This window comes from Oreochromis aureus, linkage group 12 (genome assembly GCF_013358895.1).
Source record: "Oreochromis aureus strain Israel breed Guangdong linkage group 12, ZZ_aureus, whole genome shotgun sequence".
NCBI lineage: Eukaryota > Metazoa > Chordata > Actinopteri > Cichliformes > Cichlidae > Oreochromis > Oreochromis aureus.
Window position 1 is genome coordinate 5585682 of NC_052953.1, and position 25140 is coordinate 5610821.

Consider the following 25140-nt stretch of genomic DNA (forward strand, 5'->3'; position numbering starts at 1 on the left):
AACGGCGGCAGTGATTCGCTCGGGAGCGCTTGCGCTGGAGGACACCGTCCCCGTGCGGTTTTTGGAGCGTGACTGGGATGAAGGCACGAGGAGACAAATAAAAATCTGATCATAGCCGGCTAACGCTAGCACGCTAACGTTAGCTGCCCGTTTTCCCCTCCCTGCTCACTGACCGATGTGTTTTCCTCCATGAATAAACACCCCTTTAATGCCCCCCACCTCCTTTTTTTATTCTTACGAAGACATGCTGGAGTCACCGAGGACATTTATCTCAAGGATAAAACATCGCAGGGGTCTCCTAACCTCCAAAGGGTAACGCCAGTTAGCCATTAGTACCTTTTATTTTTTACATTTTTCTCGCTCGTCCGTGGAGATGCTGGCAGAGGAGGAGTGTGTCTAGCGCTGATCCAGAACTCGCATGGATACTCACTCCATGAAGGTCATGATACTGAGAGAATGATCATGCTGGAAAAACAGGTAAGAAATCAGCACAGAGCCATGAAGTCAGCGGGTTCGTATTTAAATACACACCTGAGCTCATTTGCATATCGTAATTAGGCCTACACGGGGCGCGTGCTGCACCCCTGCCACAGCTGGGATCTGATAGAAGTAACTGCTGTAAAGGTGAATTTATGCAGGTGATCAGCACATTTTTAATGATAATAATCCCCCTCTCTCTCTTTCTCCCCGGCTTAAAGTCAGCCTCTCTCTGCCACTCTCTCTCCTGCTGCTCTTTAACCCATAGACTGTATATAAAGATGTAAGACATAGCATTTACAATAATTAAATGTGTTTTTAATTTTGGGGGGATTAAACTTACAAGACATTATCAATATTGTGAAGCTAGGGTTCAACGGATTGCGAAATTTTAGGTCAATACAGACATTTTGTAAAATAATTAGGCCAAAATCTGACACCCAAATCATTTATTTATTCATTTGTTTGTTTGTTGTTATTAATTCCCTCTTGTGTGACTGGAAAAAATAGATCTGTACTATATTATTTGTTCGAGTCACCAGTAATTATGGTATGAAAAATTTCCTGGCAAACAACTCACCTACCCAACTGAAATGGAATTTCTTCACAGATATAAAGTTTTGTTATTGTTAAATTAGGTCCATGTTAAGTATGTTGAACATGACACTTGGAAAAAATAAATAAATACAAATAGTGTATGTAACGTTGCATTTGCAGGGGGATGATGAACATAATGTAGAAGACAAATCAAAATATAAAAATTTAAAAAAAAAAACCCCAGATGTTAATATTTGATATATATGTGCCAAGTTTCGTTCAGATTGGCCCACCTGGTACATACAGACACATATATCACATTATAGTAGGATTAGGGATTCACCAACTGTGGAGTCATAGAGGGATACCAATGTTTTTGACAGATATCGGGTTCTAATGCCGATATGTTTTTTCAGTCCCTTTTGGTTTTGTTGATTTTCAGGGTTAGCCTTGTTTCAGGGAGGCAAATTAATTATAAACTATTAGGGATGCACCAAATTGTGAAATTCTGGAAGATACCAACAGACAAAAATAATAATCCAAAATATATCTGGTTGTGATGCCAACATTTTTTTAATTTTTTTATTTATATTTACATTCACCTCTGTTCTATGGAACAAATCTTAATGATAAAATTTTAGGAAGTCACTGCTTGTTAAACAGGTCAATTCTAATAAATAATTGATAAATATCTGATGTTTTTTCTTTGTTTTCTTGTTTTTTATTCCCTCTCATGTGCCTGGGAGAACAAATAAATCTTCATTATAAAATATTTGGGATGCACTGATTGTGAATTTCTGTGCAGATATTTTATTCAGCTCGTGCCGATACCAATATATTTTTTCTTTCTTTTTCATGTTATTTATGTTCACTCTTGTTCCAGGTAAACAAACAAGCCCTCGTGCTTAAATGTGAAATTTTTGTCCAACACCAACATTTAAAATAACAGTTTGTCAGGTATCCGCTTCTGATGCCGCCAGTTTGTCTTTGTTTATATTTACATTAACTTTTGTTACATGGAAAAATAAATTGTTATTGTATAATGTTAAAAGGTATGAATTGAATGAAATCCTGGATGGATAAAGTTGTTATAAAATACCATATAAACCAATATTTTTTTTACCACTATGTTTATTTCCAGCAAAAAAAATAAAATAAAATAATAAACAACCAATAAATAAATAAATAAATAAATAAATAACTGTCCTATTTTTAACTGTTTTTCAAACAAACTGACAAATAGATTAATTAAATACTGAAGGTTTAAAGTTGGAAAATTGATAAAAACCGAACATACCTCAGTAAATTCACTTAAAATGTAAGTGACAAATATGAAATACTAATAAAGACATGTCTATGGTTACATTATTGGCCAAAAATTTCACGGAACAGTTTTTAAACCTAATAGGCAGATGTTTGTTTGTCTCCTAGGCTTATAAACTGAAGTATGAGTTATTTTTAGGGATTAGTTTCTGCTTGTTGTTGCCTCTTGGTAGTCGCTTCAGGAAATGTCCTTCAACCAATAGAACTCATAACCTTATCTGTCCAAGAACGGAGGACAGGAGGTGGTGTTGACGGGATGTTGGTGGAGTTACTTCCTCTTGTTTGCTTCCATAAACAGAGCGTTAATGATACATCTTACCGTCAGAGATGTGAGGAGGTGTGTCTGATTTTAATTCTTTCAGCCACTCAGTAGGAACGTAATCAGTTTCCTTAAATTGTTCCTGTTGATTAATTTTGTCTTTGGAGTGTTTACTCTCCTGGTGTCTAAAGGCGTGAGCTGGAAAATCTGAATTGTATGCAGGTGTTTGTGTTACTTTTTGAGGACAAAAAATTCTGGTATCAGATCTCCTCCTTTTTCTTTTTAAACCTGCCTGTGTTGCTAGCTGTCTGCTTGGCCTCACCTCCACTAATTTAAGTCACTGAATTAGACCTCTAGATTTGAAGCATCCATTCATCCATTTGGACAATGTTTAATGTATCAGTTGCTGCCTTCCAAATTTAATTTGTTGGTGGCCTAAATGCCAACACTGAGGCTTTAAAATACACATAACCAATAGGTAATGCCACTCATTGGCATTGTAAAAATATTTTATGATTCTAATAATGGTATAATAATAATGGTCAGTCAGTTAAAACCAGTCAGCTCAGAGAGGCCCAGAGTTCGATATAAACTTTGGCCTAAAGTCTAGCTAAAAAGAGTATGTTGGGCAAGTTGATAGGACGCTTGCTGGCCTGTTTGGACTTGTGTCGGTGTTACCATTAATTACAGTTAGAAGCACTGATTTCACAATCCAGGAACCATATTAATTAGTCTCAATGAGCCGTGTCATGTTCATTATCAGGATTAAATATATTTTGCAGCTTCCCGCTGATTTAACTAACAGAAAAAGCCTCTCTCTTGGTGGGAGAGGTTGCCGTGATTTGATGCTATCATGGTATTTTCTTGTCTTTTCTATTAAAAATCCCAGCTCATAACTGTAAAACAGGGTTACAGCCTCCCTGTGTTGTTTCTATAATTTTTTCAGTATGCTAGAAATCATCAAGTAAACCCGATGAATCTGTGTCAGAGGTCACTGCTGAGCTTTGTCTGCGAGGCGAGCAGGATGGATGTGAGGCTTCCCACCGCCTCCGTTCAAAGGCTGCGTTTAACCCTCAGCTCACAGTGCCTGGATTTTACTGTAAACACCCTTATTCTTCTTTGTCTCCTCCATGTAAATCCTGCTTCCTGCTGCTGGTGTTATTGATGTTTATCTGCTTTTGAAACATTTATTTGCACTCCCAGTTTTGTTTTTATTGTACTATTGTAGGAATCGCAGATAAAGCTGTAAGCCTCTCTGTCGCTCCATTTTCTGCACAAACCACTCCGTTCTTGAAGCTTGACTTCACTCCAAGCATATCGGACTTCTTTGTCTGATGGAATGTGACAAGAATCAGACTTTTTTTCTCCAGTTTTTAGTCCTCGGGGTTTTTCTTTTCTTTTCCCCTTTTTTTTCATTTATGTAGAGGAAGGGCCTGTCCTTGAAATCTCTTTTCTGAAGAAGCCTTTTTGCACTGCTGGGCAAAGTGTATGAATAGTGTTGCAAAGTGCAGGAGCAGTGTAACATTTCCACTCGTTGATGACACTTGTTTTGCTCCACTCTGTTTTTGTTCGGTCAGCAAACAGCCCGAATTTGTGTGTCAGAGCTGCCAACATTTGTCCACGTTTGTGACAGGATTAGATTTGAGTGTGTAGACACTGTAATCATTTGCAGGCGTGTTCATGCTGAGTGAAGGCAAATTTTTCCATCCAGAGACTCTGCAGGCCAGAAACAAGATGATTTCAGGATACAGAACAGGCAGAAGAGTCCGGAAATTTCTTTGTATGCCTGTCTCTGCTCTTAGGAATCATATGTGATAGATAGATTATATTTTTAGTATTTTTTTCCTATCTGTATACAGTAAGAGCCATGAGTTTTTGGGTGGTTACACTTCTATTTTGTAGTTTTTGCTCCCTACACCTCCATGTTGGAATTATAAAGATGTAATGGAAGTGCTGACTTTCAGCTTTAATTCAGGGAGGGTAAAAAGGTATTGCATTAACTTTGCAGGAATTGCAGGCATTTTATACACCACCCCCCATTTTCAGAGGTTCAAAAGTAAGTGGACACCGTTGACTAATGAGCATTAATTACTGTTGTTGCATGACAGCAATGATTAAATGGTGTCTTTTCACTGGAACTCTCAGTATGAGGTCAAAAGAGATGCTGATGAGGGTGAAGCAGGCTATCATTAGGCTGAAAGAAACAAAGTAAGCCTAACAGAAAGATTGCAGAAACCGTCCTGCTCATGAAAACCAAAAAGGCCTGAAAAACAGCTGAAGACATTTAAAGTGCATGAGAATTATTACAGAATTATTTCCATGGTTTATCATCCAAGTATCATGTAGGCTGCTTGAACTTATTTTGTCAATTTGGCTTTAGGCTTCATTTTAAAAAGCCTGCTAAAAAAGCCAGTTCCAAAAAACTCTTTGGACAGAAGAAACTAATATGAACTTGGACCAGAATGATGGGAGGAGTAAAGCAGGGAGAAGGAGAGAAACAGCTCATGATATGAAGCATATCACATCATCTGTCAAACTCAGAGGAGGAATTGTTATGGCATGGGCATGTATATGTCAGAGGAACTGGGTCACTGGTGTTTGTTGATCATGTGACTGCCGAAAAAAGTAGCAGGATGAGCTCTGAAGTGTACAAGGCTACACTCTGAGAGAAAAACTCAACTTTCTATTCGTGCACATGGTCACACATACAGTTTACAGTTGGCACGGATCTACTTTAAGTCACAATTATGAGTGAAATCCTCGTTCTGTTCTGGACAACCAGCGTCGCCTTCCTGCTGTTTTCCAAAAGACTAAGAACAAACTGGGTATTTCAGTAACCTTAAACTCTTCTTTCAATGTGTAATCAGGCTGCTGACATTAAGAATAAGAATTATTTGTTACTTCAGCCTGATTGCTCCCAAAAAAGGAACTCATAACTGTGATTGGTTGGACTACCATTGCATTCGGTGCTTATCCTTATACTACTTTCTTCTTCTACCCCATTATAATTTGGATGCAGGTATTGTACTTTGCACTCCATGCCACTCTGCAGAAATAAACCTGCCAATATATGATGCTGTTATATTATAGATAAATCTGCACAGCACTATATGAGCAAGTTAAACTGTCTCCAGCAATAGGATTTAAGTTATATACCAAGGAGTGAATGATTTATTATGATCCAATAATATTATGGATATGATTCTACATTATGAGTATGTTTACTTCAAGTATTTTTAGTATATTTTAATGCCAAAATCTTTGCACGATTCCAACTTTTACATAAGTACCTAAATGTTTGTCTCACAACTGTACAAAATATTTTTTTAAACCTTTCATGTATTTCATATGTATCAGAGCACCGGTCTACACATGAGCCTGAAAACCTTCAGTTTATTCTGATCTAATATTCTGCTTTCCTTTTAGCACCTCTCTGTCTTCATCATAGGAAGACATCATTCAAATGACTCATATTTAATGCCTTTTCAAGTATAGTTTGATTTACATAAAGCTCTAAACCATTACCCCCTAAAAAGTTAAATTAACTTTTATAACATTTAGTTAACCAAAGAAATATATTTGATCACAGTTCTACCACGAAGCCAACTCACAACCACCTGTTTCACAAGTCTGAATGTGACAGTTAAGGGGTGGAATGGAACATTTTGTAAAAGCAAATAAATCCTGACATGAAAAAAAATAATGAATTTTAATTTTTGTCCTTGAAGATATGATTACAAGTTCTTTGCAGCCTAAATATGACATTGTCATAGATTCACCCCTTTCCTTTTCCACTTCCTGACATCCTTTTCTCATTACTGATTGGTTCTTGTGTTTTCTAAGTGAAATCACCTGGCACACATTCTTTTTGCCTTCCATAACTTCCACCCGTCCTGTCCATCTGTCCATCAGTCCATTTTCTCACGCTTATCTGCTTATCTATCCAAGCATAGAAGCCCCGATCTCTCCTCTTTCTCTCTCCAGCGTAGCCTTCTCCTCGAGCTTTGCCGGGGAAACACCAAGGCATCCCAAGCCAGCTGAGAGATATAATCTCTCTAGCATGTCCTGGATCTGCCCCGGGCCTCCTCTTGGTAGAACGTGTCCAGAACACTTCACCCAGGATGTCAGATGCCCGAACCACCTTAACTGGCTTCTTTCGATGTGGAGGAGTAGCAGTTCTAGTCTGTACTCCTCTCAAATGACTGAACTCCTCACCCTGTCTCTAAGGGAGAGGCCAGCCACCCTTAGGAGAAAGCTCATATGCTCCGCTTGTATCCTTACTCTCATTCTATTGGTCAATTCCCAAAGCTCGTGACTGTAGGTGAGGGTAGGTATGTAGATCGCTTTTTTTACATTCAGCTCTGTCTGACAGAGAAAGAGTGAGCGTAAAATAACCTAATCATTAAATTTCCAGTCTTGTTTTTTCTTTGCTCTACAGAGTAAAAAGTCCATGTTTGTCTTTTTCTTTTTTTTCTGAAGCATGTTATGATGGCTATATCCTTTATGTATTCTCATAGCATGAACACATGGCCCAAACCTCCTGATTAACTTAAAACAATGTTTATTTATCCCAGCAGCCAAAATATTGAATATAGCCTAAAACTAAATAGCTTAAATAAACTAGAATAGCTCTATAAAAATAAGTATAGCATGACAGAAAATATATGAAAGGGTTGGATTAAATAAAAAAATGAAAAAAGTGAATGTTTAGTGTGATTAAAATAATCTTAGCCAAACCTTCAGCTATAAAACTGCCTGCACATAAAAGTGAAACTTGTCTTTACAGCTCCATCATTTTGAAATTAGCTTCAAAGACACATGTTTTTCTGTAGTTCTCTTTTCAGTTCATTGACCTTCTGAAGACTCTGTTTCTTGTCAGCAGCACAATAACCCTAACCCTCTGGATTGTGGATTCAAACATCAAAATGACAAATTTGATGTTTACAAAACAGAAGTGGTCTCATATCAAATAGATACGGCCTGTTTTTATACTCAGAGAAAATCTAATAAGATTAAAAAAAATATTTATTAATTTGTAGATTATTACCATTAATGTTGTTGAAAGTTGTAAGGAGCATAAAACGATATTTGGATCAGTTTAAAAAGTGTGAAGGACCAGATTTAGCCTGTTGCTTGAAAAGGTCTTAAAGATGTTCTTTATTTAAAGTAGGTAACAGGCCAGTTTTCAATAGATAATTTCTGTTTGTTTCTATTCTTTGCTCAGCAGACTGAGCAAAATACAGAAACATAAAGGTTATATTTTGCTTGTTTACATGTTTCTTTTGATCTTTCCTTGAAAGTCTCGTGTTAAGCAGTAAGTCAGGACAAGTACTGCTGTTGTTGTTGTTGTTCTGTAATCTGTAATCATTTGTCTAAAAGCAGCGTTTAGCTGTAATAACAGGTTTACACCCTGTAGTCGTGTGTCTCGGATGAACTGACTTCTCGTGTACCTGCACCGCCCGTCCTGTCTTTGTCCACAGGAAGGCGAGCTGCAGGTTACACTCTGGCTTCCTGTCCTGGCTGTGTATCTATAGACGAAGGAGGAGGAGGAGGGGGGGGGTCTATCTTATATAGCCCTATGAAGAGCCAGCTTTGCCTCCCTGTTTCCATGACAACCACTCTCCTACAGTATTCATCCGTGGGACGGTCTCTGCATCTGAAAGCAGTTCCCAGTGGTGTTTCAGGCCCTCTCGCTCTCTTTTCCGTCAGCTTCTTCGCTACTTCTTTTACTTCTTAATGATTCGTGTATTTAAAAAGCAGCGGCAGTTCCTCATCTTTACTGGCTGCTGTACTTTTAAATCTCCATGTTGAGCGTCATTGAATTCAGCACTTTTTAAATCAATTCAAATTTTCTATTCAACTCAATTTTATTTTGTTTATACAGTACCAAATCACAACAGCAGTTGCCTCAAGGTACTTTATACTATAAGGTAGACCCTGCTATAATTCTTCAAGTTCCTCAAGACCAGAGATCTTTATTTCAAGAGTGACCTGTGCACAAAAGATGTGCAATAATATAGAGAGTCAGACAAATAATACAAAGACACATTATACATGTTCACAGTTTTAAATAAGCATGTGTAAGAATAACTGCAGATAGATAAAGCTAAACGTATACTTCAGTGAAATAAATCCCCCACAACAAGAAAAGAATCAACTGAAATAAAACCAGTAGACTGTAACAGAAAGAATCAAGTGCTTTTTTCCATATAAACAACACCACCATGAGTATTTTTAACAGTCAACAGTTTCACATTAGTAACTATGAATATAACATACAATATAAACCATAGGCTGGATAATTTTAGCATGCACTCAGTCTTATCAGAGTTTAGAACAAGCTTATTTCTGATTAGAATTTTTCTGAAATGTATCAGATGTGATACATTCAGCAGATGTGGTGAAGTATTCTTTCCGCCTGCACTATACACAGTGCAGTGTAGTTTAGGTAGAGCACCACTTTTCCCTCCTGAGTTGCCTGATGGTTTGCCAGAATCTCTTCGAAGCAGTCTGAAATTCCTTTTCCGTGGCCTGTCCAAAATCATCCCATACCTGAATTTTTGCTTCAGCCATTGCCCGAGCCACGTTCCGCTTGGGCTATCAGGACCTACCGGCTGCCTCCGAAGTCCCACAGGCTAACCAAGCCCGATAGGACTCCTTCTTCCGCCTTATGGTTCCATTCACCTCCGGAGTCAACCGTTTAGCCACTGTGAAAGGCACTGACCACCATGCGGCCACAGCTCAGTGCAGCAGCTTCAACAACGGAGGTGCTGAACATCGTTTATTTGGACTCAGTGTCCCTAGTCTCCCTCGGACTGCTGTTAAAGCTCTGCTGAAGGTGGGAGTTGAAGATCTCGGGGATGGGGGCCTCTGCCTGGCGTTCCCAGCGATTACAAAATCGATCAACGACCCGCGGTCTAGGGTTTCCTGGTGCCACGTGCACTTATACACCCCCTGCGACCCAGAAGAAACCAAGAATAAGTGTAAGAAAATGGAGGGATGGAAGTTTTGTTGATATGAATAATATGTTATTTTACCTAAATTAAAAAAAACTAGGTGTATAAATGCTAAGAAATGGTTCAGTGTAGGCTCTTGGATATGACTGCTAGGCAGCATGATTACATCATAATTTCTGATGTAAATAAGAACCTTCAGGGGCCTAACATGCACCTGTGCGCCAAGTTTGGTTGTTCATCTCCTGATTTCTTTTTCTAAAGTGTAGCTCGATAGCTGCAGTTTGTAGGTGAATAAAAGTGGACCAGGAGAAGGTCCTTGTGGAACATCTGCAGGAATGGCAGGAGGTGTGAAACCTTTGGAGACTACTGTCTGAGTTGTACCAGAAATATAAGAATAAAACCATTTAATGTGCTGTTGATCTAAGCCAGCTGAGCATATCTTTTCTACCAGAATACCGTAATCTGCCGAATCACATGATAGGTTTACAAAAAATGCACGACAAAAAATGAAAGACTTTCAGAAACAAAACATGTCTTCACAACTCTAAGCCTGTTTTTTCAGGTCAAAGCAGACTTGCTTCCTTTCTATCAGCATTTCAGCCATTTAGGGTAACAGCCGTGTGACCTACATACAGCGACTTTCACAAGAAGTATTTTGAGTCTTTACAGAAGCACATTAAAGCCTTAAGGTTCAGGCTGCAAACATGACAAAGATATTATATCAGAATGTCAATACGGAGTCCAGCTGGAGGCGAGATGGTTCTCGGTGGGCTCTGAATCAATCCTGCTGCTGTGGGGAAACCTGCACCTACACACGGCATATAAAAACATGAAAGACACTCTGAGAATATGTCCTGAAAAGGTTTGTTTTATCTCAGCCGCTCTGGTCTAGTTTAAACTGAATACCTTACTTTTACTTCTTTTTGTTTGTAACCCACAGCTTCAATAACAACCTTGTAATTACCTCATGGATCAATAAACGAGCAGGTAATCGGCCCATGTGTCTCTTCCACTGTCAGGTAGAGCTGATTCACAGACTGTCGTCTGACACCTCCTCGTTTAAAGTGATAATCGGTGACATTTTCATGGTGCTGCTCAGTAATTTAGCTTCAAAGCTTCAACATTTGCTGGTTTAATGAAGCCAGAAGTGAGCATGTTTGGAGAGAGTGGAGAGTTTAATTATCAGCTAATTCTAGCATACTCCATCCATACACTCTACAGGTATAAAAGTAGAATGACGCAAATACCTGCTAATTAGTGCTAAGTAAAAAACTACTCAAAGTCAATTTTTTGGATGGCTTATACCATCCAAGAAAGACATTAAAATGCTCCAAAAGGCACCAACAACACAAATGTAGTTGAGAGGTCAAGTTCAGTGACAATGAGGCCCAGTCAATAGTGTCCATGGCCCTGACTCCAGTACTCCCCTACAGTCATTAGAAAGGGGTAAACTCTGCATAGAGGCCAAAACCAATTTTTTCTACCAGGTAAACATATTTATTTAGATCGTGACATGGGGACAATTTTCTGGAGCCATCCTCATGTTTCCATTTTAAGAACTGCAGTTTATGGGCTTGGAGATTTTGATTAGTTAGTTTTGTTGTCCTTTTATTTGACATCCAGTTTGATAAATTTGTATATTTGACAACAATAATATTTTTTTAAGTACAAAGTGGCCACGCCCTACAGCATATTCTGCAGTATCATTATCTTTGAGTCTAATAATAATTGTTGCATTCAGTAAGACTAGTGCCAAAGATCATAAACCCATCAGGAAAATGTTTACCAAGGTCATGGAGGAAGAGAACATTTAGGTCACTTTACCATAAATTTCTGAGGTCTTTGTTATACCAGAGGCATCAACTGCATGTTGCAGGTTTGAGGCACACATGCTGTTTTTTAGTTTCAGGTTGTATTTGCAGTAAGTCAAGTTAAATGTGAGTTAATGTAAATTGTGCAGCAATAAAGATAAAATTGCATTGTTGAAAATATCTGCAAAAGTCACAATGCTGCCCACGTGCAGTGAAGGAGCACAGCAAAGAGACCATCAAACATATCATTTAACACTAAAATCCAACCCAAAAAAAAAAAAATGAGAGAAAGGACTTCCTTTTAAAAAGATCTTCAGACTTTTAGACTCCCATCAAACCCATAAAAGAAAAATAAGTTTTAGAATGAGGGCTGGTAACTCAGCAGAATGCGTGCCTTCACATTTACCAGCGACATTAATGAGAAGAGAGTCTGATTCATACATCAGCCTCTGAAGCAGTCACCCTGCTTCATCTTTAATGGGCTCACACAGACCGTCTGGCACTACAGGAGCAAAACAGAGCTGGTCCTTCTCTCCTGATTAAATCGCTGCAGCATAATGAAGCAGAAGCGAGTCAGACGGCAACTCGGAGGACCCTCTGTGTACTTGCTGCATTTTATTTCATTTGGCGAGGTTTTATTTTTTCCAGGCAGACGTGTGCTGTGGTTCGGTGGCGAGTCTGAGCACCTCCGTCTGAATGTGAAAGCACTGCGGTCGTGGCAAAACAGCTGAGTGGTGTTGGGCAATACCCCCAGAGGACGAAAAGACGAGAGAGCAGCTGCTGACAGTTAGACGCTCCTTGGTGAGGAGGAGAAGGAGGGGAAGAAAGGCGAGAAGAGGAAGAGGAAGGGGAGTGGAGGGTTGTTGGTGTTTGGGAAAAGGAGGTGGGGGGGTTTCTCTGAAGTGGATTTCTTTGCAGTCCTCTGTGATAGGACTGCGAAGCGAGCAGCCAGACTGGGGAGCTCCTCCTTTTTCATTTTTTCTTCTGGTTTTATTTGTGTTTTTGTTGTGGTTGCGTGCAGTCGAGCGTTGGCTGCACGGTGCGTTCAGGGCACAGCATGGAAGCCAAATCCCTGTTCAGCCTGCACAGAGCGCTCGCTCAGCCTGTCAAGATGTGCATGTTCGATTTCCCCGTCACCATCCTGGATGACCTGGTGAGCTCTGATACCACGCCAGGCTGGCTGGGTGTGCGTGTGTGTGTGGATGCAGTGTGTGTGTGTGTGGAGAGGAACATAAGTGCATTCATACATACTGTATATGTATGTAGTTAAATTTTAATTGCTTGAGTGTGTGTGTGTGTGTTCCTGTGTACTAATTGCATATTTGATACTGTAGCATATATTTGTGCATGCTTACTGTAAAAAGAAGACTAAATGTGTATTTTAATGCAGTATTAACATCTTTAGATTATTTTAAAATGGACACAGGGAAAGTCATGTTGTGTTTCTTAAGCTGTATACATCCATTAATTTGTTTACTTGTAAGGCTGTAAATGATTACAGTATTGAGCGTGTGTGGTTTACAAGTGAAGCTCTAAGTGGAACGATAAAACCCATCATTCTCTGCTTTTACTTATTTTCTTTTTCTGGCCAGAGAAGTTAATTGTGTTGCTCTTTTATGTCTTGGTTGTTTTGTTTAACTCTTTGGAGCAGTTACAGCCACTTAGAGCTTTTGGACAAGTCTTGTGACTTATAAGGAGTCAAATTGAGAACATTTTTGCTGCCATTATTGGGTTAATGTCTTTGGAGTGACTTTTTTGGTTCTGTTTGTTGGGACAGGTTATTTTTATTCCAGCAAAGCTGCTGGTCTGTCTCAGTTATGCAGGAGGTCCGGTTTAGCATTAATGAGAAGGGGCAGTACCTTCCTGGTTATAATATATCAACACAACTAGTGTTGTGTGAAGAGGAATATCTTAAGCCAAAAATGAATTGTGCCTAAATATAACTGAAACGTTTCTAGTGGCTAAACCGAGAGTGAAAGGGACGGTAAAAAGCAATTAAAAATGAAACAAATTAGCAAGTGGGCAAAGAGAACAAACAAAGTGTTACCTAACTGGAATATATATAAACCCTGGGGTTTGTCTGCATCCCTTTACTAAAGGTTCTGTCAAAATGTGCTGAGCCCAGGTTTGCAGGTTGCATATGTTCACCTGTTGACCTGCATGTTTCTGTTACCTTTTCACCTGATCTGTCAGTTTGCCTTCAGGTTTTGCTTCTGGCTGTATTTCTGAAACTGTCACAGCCTGAAACCATGGTTTCTTCACATGAATTATACCTCTGTTTGCATGGGGACGGATGCTTTTTGTGTTTGTTACTGCCAAGTTCTTTGTTGCAGAGCTGTGACATAGCATTGTCACTTGGAAGATTCTTGGCATGTAATGTGTGTGTGTGTGTGTGTGTGTGTGTGTGTGTGTGTGTGTGTGTGTGTGTGTGTGTCGGGCTGCTGCTGCTGATATAAAACTCTGCACACCCAGGAAACCATCTCCCTGCAGATAAAGGTGTGCCCCTTGAAATTCTGACATGTTTGGTCGTGTCTGTAATAGTCCCATGGTGAATGTAGTGAATGTGTTGCTCTTAATAAAATGTGCGACTGAAAGAAGCTCATGATTAAAATGGTTTACAGGGAGTTCTTTTTAGTTACACGTACACTGGTATGAGGGTCGTAGGAGCTTTATCTTCAACAGAAGGGTGGATTTTTTTAAGTAATACGTTTTAATAGTGTGATTTTTTTTTTCAGTATTAAATCGTTAATTATTCTGTTCTTGGGTCTTCACCAGCAGTTTAGTCTTTGGCACCTATTTAAATGATAGATTCTTGGCTAAAATGAAGCTGCAGTTTTAGACATGCAGGTATGGATGTAATATGACAAATGTGGAAACAATGTGAGCTGGCAGCCCAAGCAAAAACTATTCCAGACAGCCATTTTTCACAGTTTGAGCTAAGCCACACCAGCTTTATCAGTGTTTTTGTGCCACAACATCAAGCTATCCTCCAGCGTATTACAAGCCCAGTGGCCTCTTAAACTTTAAACATGTCGTTGTCCCAATACGAAGCCAATGCACCAAAGAACCAAAGAAATCGTTTACCCCATTTATCCAACAACTGTGGGATTAACTAGAAGACCAATCATAGGCCAGAAATTTTCACCTCATTATCAGTGCTGAATCTCACTAATAGATGTGTGTTTTAATATCACTGCAGATGGGTTAAAATCTTCCTGGACAACATCTTAAAAAATTGGGAGACATCAAGAATTAATGTATCAGGGGTGTCCACATAGTTTTGACCGCAAGTTATCCAGTCTTTCTGTGTTGTTTGGAGGTTTCAAGTGTAAACTGAATGAAGTTAGTTGTGATGGTGCGTTCGTGTGCAGGTAGGTTGGCTGCACAAACTGTCCTCCTGTGGCTTTGTTTGGCAGTCTGCTCCACCTGTGAAATACTGAACATGTTTGAACTAAACTGCAAAGTGTCATTGTTTCCAGTCTGTGATTGGAAACGACAACCTGAACAGTTTTCAAGGTTAATCAAGGACAGTTTTTCTTTCGTAATGTTGTTGTAGGAAATCTGCTCTAACAAAAATATTTAATTAGATGTGATCCTCTGCTGTGCTGTCAGTGTGAGAGGTGGATATGTACTGTCAGCTGATCGTCTCTCTCTAACTCTCACTTAGTGTCTCAGCTGTATCACCGGATTGTGTTTCATGTGGCCCGAATTCTTCTCTGGGGTCAAGCAAAGTCACTTGCGCTCCCTGCTGTTAGGCTTTTGGTGTAGTTACGGCTGGATGTGGCTGAAAAAAGTGGAGACTTGCAGTTATAAAGAGCACTCTTTTTTTTATTAAAAAAATGGAGAATTTGCTCTGGTCTTTTGTCAAGTCTGAGAAAGAAAACACTAATGAAATCACTTTGTGTTTTCAGGGTTAGCCATGGAGACTAGAAATTTATAACAAACATGTTACGATGACTTTAACAAAATGGTTTTAGGGGCTAAGAAAGTCACACCCAATGCACCAGCACACACATGTAATGGTATGCTAAATTAAATAAAGCTCTGCATGCCCATACTGGCGTTTTGACTCATTAGACCTCAGGTGAAGGTTGTCTGAAGCTCTAGTTGTGTTCCCATCCACCTCTACTAAAAAGTGATGTGTGTGATAAAACACTGTGTATTCCAAGCAACAATGCTTGTGGAGATCCCACTGGACCTGACACTGCTCTCAGATGACTGTAAGTAGTTGTGGTAGACTTGTAATAGACTTTCTTTACCTACTCAAATTAGTACTGGGCCTTTTCTTGTTTATTTTTTGAAGGGTTCAACAGAGTTTATTTGAAATTGCTGATTTAAGGCTCTGTACACCTACACTGATGTTTTCACTGACTAGATCGCTGCTCGCGTTAAGGATGGGCAACTCTTTACTACTGTCTCATTCAGCTGTACTGAAAAAGTGTTTAGGTAGTATTAATAAAAGCCAAAAATGTCATGTATAATACAGGTGAGGGTTTCAAACAAAACATTATTCAGTATTAACTGTGAGCTACTCTGTATTAACAGAAGTACTAGGCCAAATACAAGTTACACCTTTGGATTGAAACCCATGCCATGAAGCTCCTGGTGCACAGTTTTTGTGCTGCTGTTAATGCCAGAGAGGACTTTCATGCACTAAACACCTGGGCAGTCAGTGATCCTGCACCGTAACTTTTTAAGATTAAGTTTTAGCTCAATTATTTTGTCTATGTGGTGTTTTTGGCTGCTCTAATGTCAGTGCTGTTTTTGCAACTGTACCTTAAAGGCATTAAATTGGTGCAGTGTTGTTGTTAAGACTGTTAGATAACCCATGATATTGATGGTCAAAGTTCAAAATTGATTTGTTTGAGGCTTTTACCAGAGCTGCTTTTTTCAACCTACAATATGAAGAGGATATCTGTTGTATTTAAGACATTTCGAGGGCTCAAAAATACTGGAAACTATAAGGCAACTAAGAGTTTTGACCCATTAATAGATGGATCTAAAGGGGCTGCAACTTTGTGTGGTTGCCATTTTGCATTGGATTGGGATTCCACATATATCCCCAAACAAACAAAACAGCTGATTCTGAAGGGATTAGGTGGGAACTTCTCAGATTTGGTTAATTTTAATGGAATAACTGTGTAGTACTAGCCTTGCTAGCTTTACCAGGCAGGTTTCAGAGCTGTTTGGTGGCTGTAGTGTGTACCGTTCACAGAACGCCTCCAGACTTGTGTAACATTTAATATGATCACTCCATGAAACCATGCTTTATTGGCCTGTTCGCTGGTAGTGTTATTCTTAATAAAATGTCTATTGCAGTATTTGAAAATCACAACCACCTCTTGTGTTCCCTAGTGTTTCTTCTAGAAAGACAATAGCTTTCTCTATTTGTGGGGCGTTGCTGTCTTTATTCTAACCTAACCCCCAGAATGCAAAGCTGTTCACAGAATGTAGCAGTATTTTATGGGCAAACAGCAAATATTGAATGCAGAATGCATTATTCTCCTGTTTTAATGGGAAACAATGTGTTACTGTCAGACTGTCTTAGAGCGGTTTGATGCAGTTTATTTCCATATTTTCTGTTTTAGCTAAAGACTGTAAACTTTGACAGACTGTGATCAGCTGTTCCTGCGAATCACATTTGTTTTCTGGAGCAGGTTAGAAAACAAGGATGTGCAGCACACTGATGAGTTGCTTACAGCCAGTGATCAGGAAGAAAAAGTTTAACAGTCAGATGTTGTCGGTTGTCAGACTGTCAGTCGACTCTGAAGGAAGCATCTGCAGACATGTTGATAATGTTCACTAAGCAAGGCTGAGGCTCTGAGCCATATTTCAGTTTAGAATCAACATTTAGACAGTTTTCAGCGGTTAATGAGTACGACGAGTGCAGCGTTTTGTTGTTGGACAACAGTATCCAGACTTTCTTTCGCAGGCAGTCAGTGTACTATTAGTCCTTTGCTCTCAGCTCCCACTGCAACCATGAAGCCGTCAGAAATGATCATCCATTTCTGATGTGGTTCGTTAAACAGGAAGTCCTGAGGGGCACGCGCAGGCAGGCATGGGTCCAAAAAGAGAAAGAAGAAGAAGAAGAAGCAAAAACAAGGCGACTTGGCCAGACAGAAGGCTGGAAATCTACATCTCAGATAGCACGATTGACAATTTGGCAAGGAACTCAAGTGTGGGTATGCTTGCTGAAGGACCCGAAGAGGAAATTGGAAGCAGGTGTGCAGGTGGATGTGGAGGTGGAGGTGATATGGAAAGGCAGGAGTACACCCGAGACATTTGGACTGAAATAAAGTGGCACAGCAGAGCAGGAGTTTCTTTTCTTTGCTTTTCCATCTGTTGCTGTGGTTTCTTTCAAGTGGAAGATGGTTTATACCCTGGACTCATTAAAGAGCAGAACACCACGGAAAATAACATTCCGGTTTCCAGGCAAAACCCGGAATAAAATGTCGATGGTTGTGTTGCAATGTGCAAGTTTTGACAAGAAGGACAAATGTTTGATATTTAAAAGAGGGTTGAGTTTTCCTTTGTCTGCTATCTTGATATTCTGGAGCTAACCCCTCCAGCCTCCAGCTGTAGACCTTTTTGGCTTTTTAAAAGTGGAAAATTCTCACTTTGCGCATGAAATGGACACAAATCAGTACAGACTTAGCTCCAGACTTAGAGGCACTTAAACTATGTAAATGTGTAGCGGCTTACATGTTTGCCTAACAGTTTGATCCCAGGAGGTGACACACATCCCTTTGGGGTTGCAGTAGGAAGGGCATCAGGTGTAAAAACTCTACACTCTGTGATGGTCCCTTGTGAATACAAGAGCAGCCAAAAGGATCTTAAAGTCTTGTAAATGTATGTCAACTGACAAGAAGTGCACTCAGGAAAAAAAACAGCAGTCCTAGGGGAGGTTAATGTTGACAAGGTGAATCTTCAGGATCCTCATACGGGCAACGCTGATGTTAGTTTAGCTGCTGTATTTGTAAAGTATTGAGGTGACATTGGACGAGAGAAAAGACCTACGATGATAAAGATGGACAGAGCAGAGAATACAGCCATGCTGTAGTTGGAGAAGAACAATGGGTGACTGTATAAGACATGTAATTAAGCTCATAAGTAGCACCCTCTTCAGACTGGTACCCTCTCCCCCCTGGTAAAAAGCATTATCGCGCAATTTCCCTAAATTTGGGGAAATTAATGTCAGGTCCTGTGTAATATTTGTCATTCAGTTGCATTAAAAATGATATAAAACTCACCAACATCACAGAAAGAGTTGAAAGGTCCAGTTCATCGACTTAATTAGCAGAACTGAGACCTAGAGAGCCGTGATTGAATGCAGCTACCTGTTTCTGCACACTTTTCAGTCGAAGCTTTAGCCAAATCCAGATGGGTGAGTTATAACCAAATCATCACTGGCTGTCATGATGGCTGAACATAGCTTTAGGGACCACAACAGGATTGTGTACTGTGGTGTGAGTATGGTTATTGCTGCTGCAAAGTTGGACTTGGACATGGGAGTCTATGGGATTGAATCACCTTTCAAGCCTGCTTCTAGCGGATACTAGAGGATCTCCCTTGAGGTTTCCACTCGATCCCAGGAGTGTGATCCTAAATCTGTGTTTGAATGGGTGAATAATGCTTGTAGTATAGAGCACTTCTATAATAGAACAGCACTATAAGAGCCATTTACCATCTGATTTGGTTGTCATCGTGGAGAAGTTGTTACAAGGTCACTTTGTGCAGTTTGGACAGTTGGCTGGACAGTTTCATTCAAACTGCTTGACTTGAACTTTGTATACCACTGCAACTTTGTGTGGTTGCCAAATTTGTTTGATATTGTGACGGCTCTCAGAAAGACCAGAAAAAGACGCAGCCTTTAATTTGTGCAAGTTAAAGCGTTGAAAAACATCTTGCACTGACAGAAATGTGTCACATCAAAAGAAAAACTAAAACAACAAACACGGCATTAAAGTGAAGGGAGTCGAATTTAAAGATGACACTCGGTTTGATGATCAGTCATCTAAAAAAAAAAGAAAAAAAGCAGAATAATTTTTCTGACAATACAATTTCCTAAACAAACAGAGGCTGGTTTATTTTATTCTCAGCCTGTGCGACGGTTGTCAGGATGCCTCAGAGCAGAGCTGCCATCCCCGGGTAGCTGCAGTTGGCATGAGAAAGCATTTTTAAATGCCAGGAGCTTGGAGGAGCACCTGAATGGCTCGACTGGCTGAAATAATAGCAGGGGATAAATCTAAAGGCTGTTAGAGGCAGCTCAATCTGGCAAGCTCTCAGAAGCTTCTTCTTGTATGCGTCTGTTACTGGGAAACTCTCCTGTGTTTGTTTGTTTTTTTTATTCGTGCTGCAGTAAAAAGAGAAGAGGCTCCAGAAGGAGAAACAAAACCTATTATTGAATTATTGAAAAATTAGGTCTAATTAATTTGTGATTTTTAAGTTTTTCTTTTCTGTTTTGAACTACAAGATTAGATATGCCAAAACCGGGAAATTACTTCTGTTGCTCAAGCAGTTAAACAAGCTTTCATCATCTGTACAGAGAACACACTGTTTATGTTTGTTTAATCAGCCATGCGGCGAATGTGCTCTGTAGTTCTTGCAACCAGCTCTGTGCACTTTGACAGTTCCAAGTCCATGAAAACTGTGTGACTACGATCCCATAAAACCCTGTAATGCTGCACTGTAAGATGTCTCTACCGGTTAGTCATAAAAAATGCGTAGAATAAAGAGCACATATCCAGGCAGGGTTTCATTCAAAAACAATATGCGTTGCCAAAAAATGTATTTTGTGTGCACAGGACACACAATATAAAATAATCAGCCAACAAAATAATAAATAATCTGCTGTTACAGTTACTAGTTTATCTGTTCTTGTTTGTTAATGGATCATTAAATCAGCTCCAGAGACATTCTTTAACAAATTATTGTTTATTTCATAAGGAAAAATCTCATCTTCTCTTTAATTAGTGCCATAAGTTAAATGCATTTTTTTTACTTTAAAAATATTCAGTTTCAGAGAGCAGGTTCACTCTGAGCACACGTGACAGGCGTGAAAGAGTCTGGAGCCGCTCTGGTGAATGGTATCAGAGATCAGGGTACCAGAAGCAAAGCTGCCAGTTGTGGTGTTGTCTGCCGAATGCCGATCAAGCTTCGTGGGGCTGGGCTACGAGCACAGGTCCTGCTAAAGGACCCCGGGACCCCGTGTTCCCCTTCATGGAGTCTGATTCTGACATTTTGGTCAGAAACATGAACCAGCGAGCCTGTCCAGCTCTCCTTACATCTGCTCATATATCTGCTCATATCAATGTGCCATCTTGAAGTAGTAACCTGTGCAACCTGAATTATCTGCAGGTACTATCGCATGATAACTGCAGTGATAAGAACATTTAGATGAAAAACAGTCAGGAGGGATAAGGAGAGGAATGGGCTGTAGCCACCAGCTGCTAAAACATTCCCTTTGTGGGGTTTGTCATGTTGTTGCCTGTCCAGTGGACCTGTTGTCACGACCATCTGCACCGAAGCAGCTGAAATGGGCTCACAGTGGGTTCCGCTTACTAACTGGAGAGATTGAGAGCACTGAAGTTTAACTTTGTTTTTTACTGTAATGACTGAGTGTTCCCTTCACTTATTGACCAGTAAATGCTTGTCTCCCATTTATTAATTTATTGTTTGTTATCTTGATTTAACCATGAAGTCCCATTAAGGTCAAATCTGTTTTACTAGAGAGACACAGGCAAGGTAGTCCAAGAAATCGGACTTTTTTATTTATTCCCTGAGTTCTTGTGCTTTATTTGGATTTTTGTTTCTTTACTTTTTGGACTCGCCTCTGAGAAAAAAAAATGTGCAGGCCTTCTATATTTTTTTGCAGCATTAAATATGTGTATCTGCAAACTGAGTCAAACAACACTAATTAAAAAAAAAACACCTCTTCCTCTGGATCAAGGTGATGACAACTGCAAAGTGCCCTGAGGTGTCAGAGGAACAGGTTCAGTAAGTTGTTTTCAGTTAGAGGTGTTTGAATTTCTTAAGACGGTTCCTGTAAGTCTGTTTTTATTCGTCCCTACAGGTTGCCTAACGCTCACATAGCTTCAGATGAGGTTGTTAAACAGGTAAACTACCTGGAGATAATTCCCTCCTTCAGTGAAGCAGGAAATTCCTTTGAATTTTATTGCGTCATGTTGAGGTTTCATTTTCTCTTGAGAGCGGTAACAACAGGACATTTGAGCGCCGTAGCCTCACGGTGTTGTTGTTGTGGAGGTGGAGGTCATTACCAAGCGGTTTCTCTCCACCTTTGACATACACGGACAGATGTGCACCTCTTCTGGAAAGCCTTTTCCTTTTTTCCCGGCATAGGTTAATTTTTTTCTAGTGTTGTTCCTCGTGTTGTTGACACAGCTGTTAAAGTAAACATGCATGAGCTGAGCGTTGGCGGTTGGGGTTCGGCCAATCTGTGAAGAGGGGAGTGGGAGCCCTGGAGTCGCCTTCACTGAGGTTCTGCTCCTCCAGGATCCTCATGTTTTTTTGGACTGGTTCTCAGCAAAGCCGTGATGTGGTGCTGGAGCCGGTGGATCTGTGGACTGCTGGCCGGGACCTGGGATGGCGAGGATTATTACAGGACAGTCGGAGGAAAAGAAAGACAGGTTGGAGCTCTTAATGTTTGCCTTCGCTCTTAAGTGTAAAGAGGCTGAGTTTGTAGTTCGGTGTTGGGCTTGAACTGAAGGACTGGCCACATTTAGAGTTTGGCTCCTTGCAGGTAAAATAATGCCACCCTCTAACAGTGAAGGAAGTTGTAGTGAAGCGGAAGACACGTTTAGACGGATACTGGTTTATAGTTCCAAGGAAAGCACTGGAATTTTTTTTTCTTTCAAAATAAGTCCCAGGATAAATTAAACTCTGGTTGAATGCTCCCCAGTTTAGCCCCCCAGTGTAAATAGCACTGACTCAGCTTTAGTTACCAGTGTTTATTTTACTGTTTAACCTTTGCTACAGTTTGCCGTTGATGCTAATGCAGCTTAATACCACAAGTTGTTTTGAACACTCTTTTTATATTAGTGATGCATTATGAGTGATAGTCATATTTATGAGTCATAAACCTGAATTAATGATCTGTGCCAATGATCTGGGTGTGCTCTCTACATTTTTTTTTTAAACTTTGTTGGTGAATGTAAAAAACAAGCAGGATTGCTATCTGCTCACTTGGAAGTAGAGAGTAAAAAAACAGCTGAACAGTGAGCTGTTCAGCTGTTTAAACTATGCAAATAATTCAATAGAAACTTTAGTTGTTTTGAAGTGATACATGTGACACATCACAGTGGCACTCTTGACATTCTTCTGATTAACAGATATGACCTGGAGTGGAAAGATTCAAAAGATTTTAAAGTGTGAAAGCTTTGTGTTTGTTTGTTTTGCTTTTTAGCTGTCAAATGCTCTTTCCATTTTTACTAATTTTCTATCTGTAATTCTGCTCTTCTTTAAATTAAGTTTTGGTGGTTTCCCAAGTGTGGGCTGCACCCCTCTGTGATGCTGTTGTTAAAGGGACCTGTTATCTTTCTTTACAGCTCCATATTTTTGTTCTCTCACCTTTCCACATGAGCTTTGCATGATTTGCAGTTTAAAATAATCCCTGTTTATCTTATACTCGGCCTTTGTGCAGGCAATCTTCTGTATCTTTTAAGGTCCCTGTCTTCTGATTGGCTGCCCCTCGTGACAAGAGGGATGGGTGGGTGGGGCTTCTGTGCCTGGGATAACCATATTAGGGGATATTTGACTCTTAGTGACATCACACAGAGTGAAGAGTAGAAAAAACTGTGTGAAACAGAGCGTTTAGGCTTCAAGCTTTGGACTCACAGGGATTACTAGCACACTGACCAAGATTAATATCAACATGTTTAAGCCTGTCAATGATTTTAGGACTTCCTTAAAATATGGTCCAAATGTCTTAAAGATGTGGTACAGATACGCGTCCTGCATGTTTAAAATGAAATGTGTCCAACAGCCACATAGCGAATATTGCTGTAACAGCGAGAGCGCTCAGGTCGGCTCTTGAGTTAATCTGACTTCACAGCATGACATGTCTGCACCAAGAACCAATCGCTCCATGTGAAATGAAAGAATAAATGCCTCGCTTTCTATAATCTGCTCCCATTAGCTGTCATTACAGTGTGCTGGCTTCACAGCGACATGAAGCAGCACAGACGCCTGACCTCAGCTGTCTGCTCTGCTTAGAAGCTGTCAACCTCAGACGACAGGATGTACAGGAAGCCAGACCTTTTCTCTGTATGACTCACACTCACTCAGGCCTTCAGATTACAGAAATAAGAAAAGATTTTACAGGTTTAATTGTTATTTATAATAGAAGGCAGCTCGCAGGTGCGATTAAACTGTGCCAAGATTGGTTGAATGTGTTCTTTAGGCTTCTGTCTGTCCTTAGCTCTGGTTCTTTTATCTGAGGTAGAATGAAAACCTGTGCTCTGTGCAGTTCTGCAGACCATAAATCATCAGCTGTGAACGCCTGGTGTTTGTGTCACTGAAGTTGAGTTATACAGATTTAGTTGATTTTATTAGGAGAAGGATTTTTTTGAACGTGAATCTTTATTTTTTCTTGTATTAATCCGTTTATCGTGATTTATGGGCTTGTTATTTTCCTCTTGTTACATAACTCGATATCCAGTCTATGTCTGGCTCTCCCTTTGGCTTTTATTTGTTTCAGGTTTATTGTTTGTGAAGCACTGGAGGAAACATTGAGCGCCTGGCAGCAACCCAGGATAACCACCCAGCTTTAATGCCTTGCTAAATGGCCTCCTGACAGGAGGAATAAAGAACTTTCTGCACTGCTCAGTGTCAGCAGGACTAAAATAAGCCGCTGATGTCACTGCCCTAATTTTAATTTTACCCTCGTCGTGATGGGAATCTTTCTTTGGTTAGTGACGTTTGGATCTGCCCTCCTCACATACTTTTGTGAAACTTCTTCTGTAGGTCGGGGGGTGCAGCCTCTCAGTAAAAGCACGAGTGTTTCTGTGTGAGAAAATAAGAACGTAATGGAGGCTGTTAGCGTCACCGTCCTCGGGGAGCCGTAAAACATCAGCCAGGCCCGCAGCAGCAGCAGCAGCAGCACAACAACATCCTCTGGTGTTGATTTCCAGCAGATGGAAAAAGAGCTTTAGTTAAATCGCAGCAGACTCAGAGTTGGCCGGCCCTCCAGGCTCTGTCAGATTTCTGGGATTCAGCCCATGTGGGTTATTTTGTAGGGCAGATATTAGTACCAGTGCTTGTTGTTCTGTGACTTTCAGTCTTTCTGCTGCTCTGTTCTCTGTGCAGATGAAACGGCGAATAGTCACGTCTTGCTCGACATGGGTTACGCTATCTTTCAAACCGATCTACCATCTGGGTCAGGCTTTGTGTTACAACAGACTTTAGGATGTTTTTCTAGCCGTTTTTGCAGTATAGTTTTTGCTGCTCTGTTGTATCTTAATTGCCCCTTGGGGATAAATAAAGTCTCTCTGATTCTGCTTCTGATTAATGATTATAAATAAAGCCTCATGTTTCTGTTGCAGCCTGGTAGAAAAGCACTGGACAGGCCACTGAGCGACTGGGAATAAATTGGCACTAAAAATCTTTAAAAGAATATGGAAAGCGTGGATATTTAAACATTTAAATAACTGGAAATTTCTATCTTTTTTTAGACAAAAACTTTAATAAAAAGCTTTCAAATAAACATCCTGCAAATTTGTGATAAGAGAAACAGCAACAGCCACATTTGATCATACGGCCT

At 40.0% G+C, this 25140-nt stretch overlaps 1 protein-coding gene across 2 annotated transcripts in view; it reads left to right on the plus strand.

Moving 5' to 3' along the window:
• Window positions 1-355: 355 nt before the first annotated feature.
• The window catches only part of LOC116316301 (ral guanine nucleotide dissociation stimulator), a 58479-nt gene continuing 33694 nt past the window's right edge, over window positions 356-25140 (plus strand). Inside the window, exon 1 of one of the 2 annotated variants that reach the window (XM_039620568.1) lies at window positions 356-477. In XM_039620568.1, coding sequence (XP_039476502.1) covers window positions 457-477 — 21 coding nt within the window. In that variant the 5' untranslated portion in view covers window positions 356-456. Of the gene's footprint in view, window positions 478-21624; window positions 22010-25140 lie in introns of those variants that run through there. The other variant, XM_039620567.1, reaches the window with a different exon arrangement.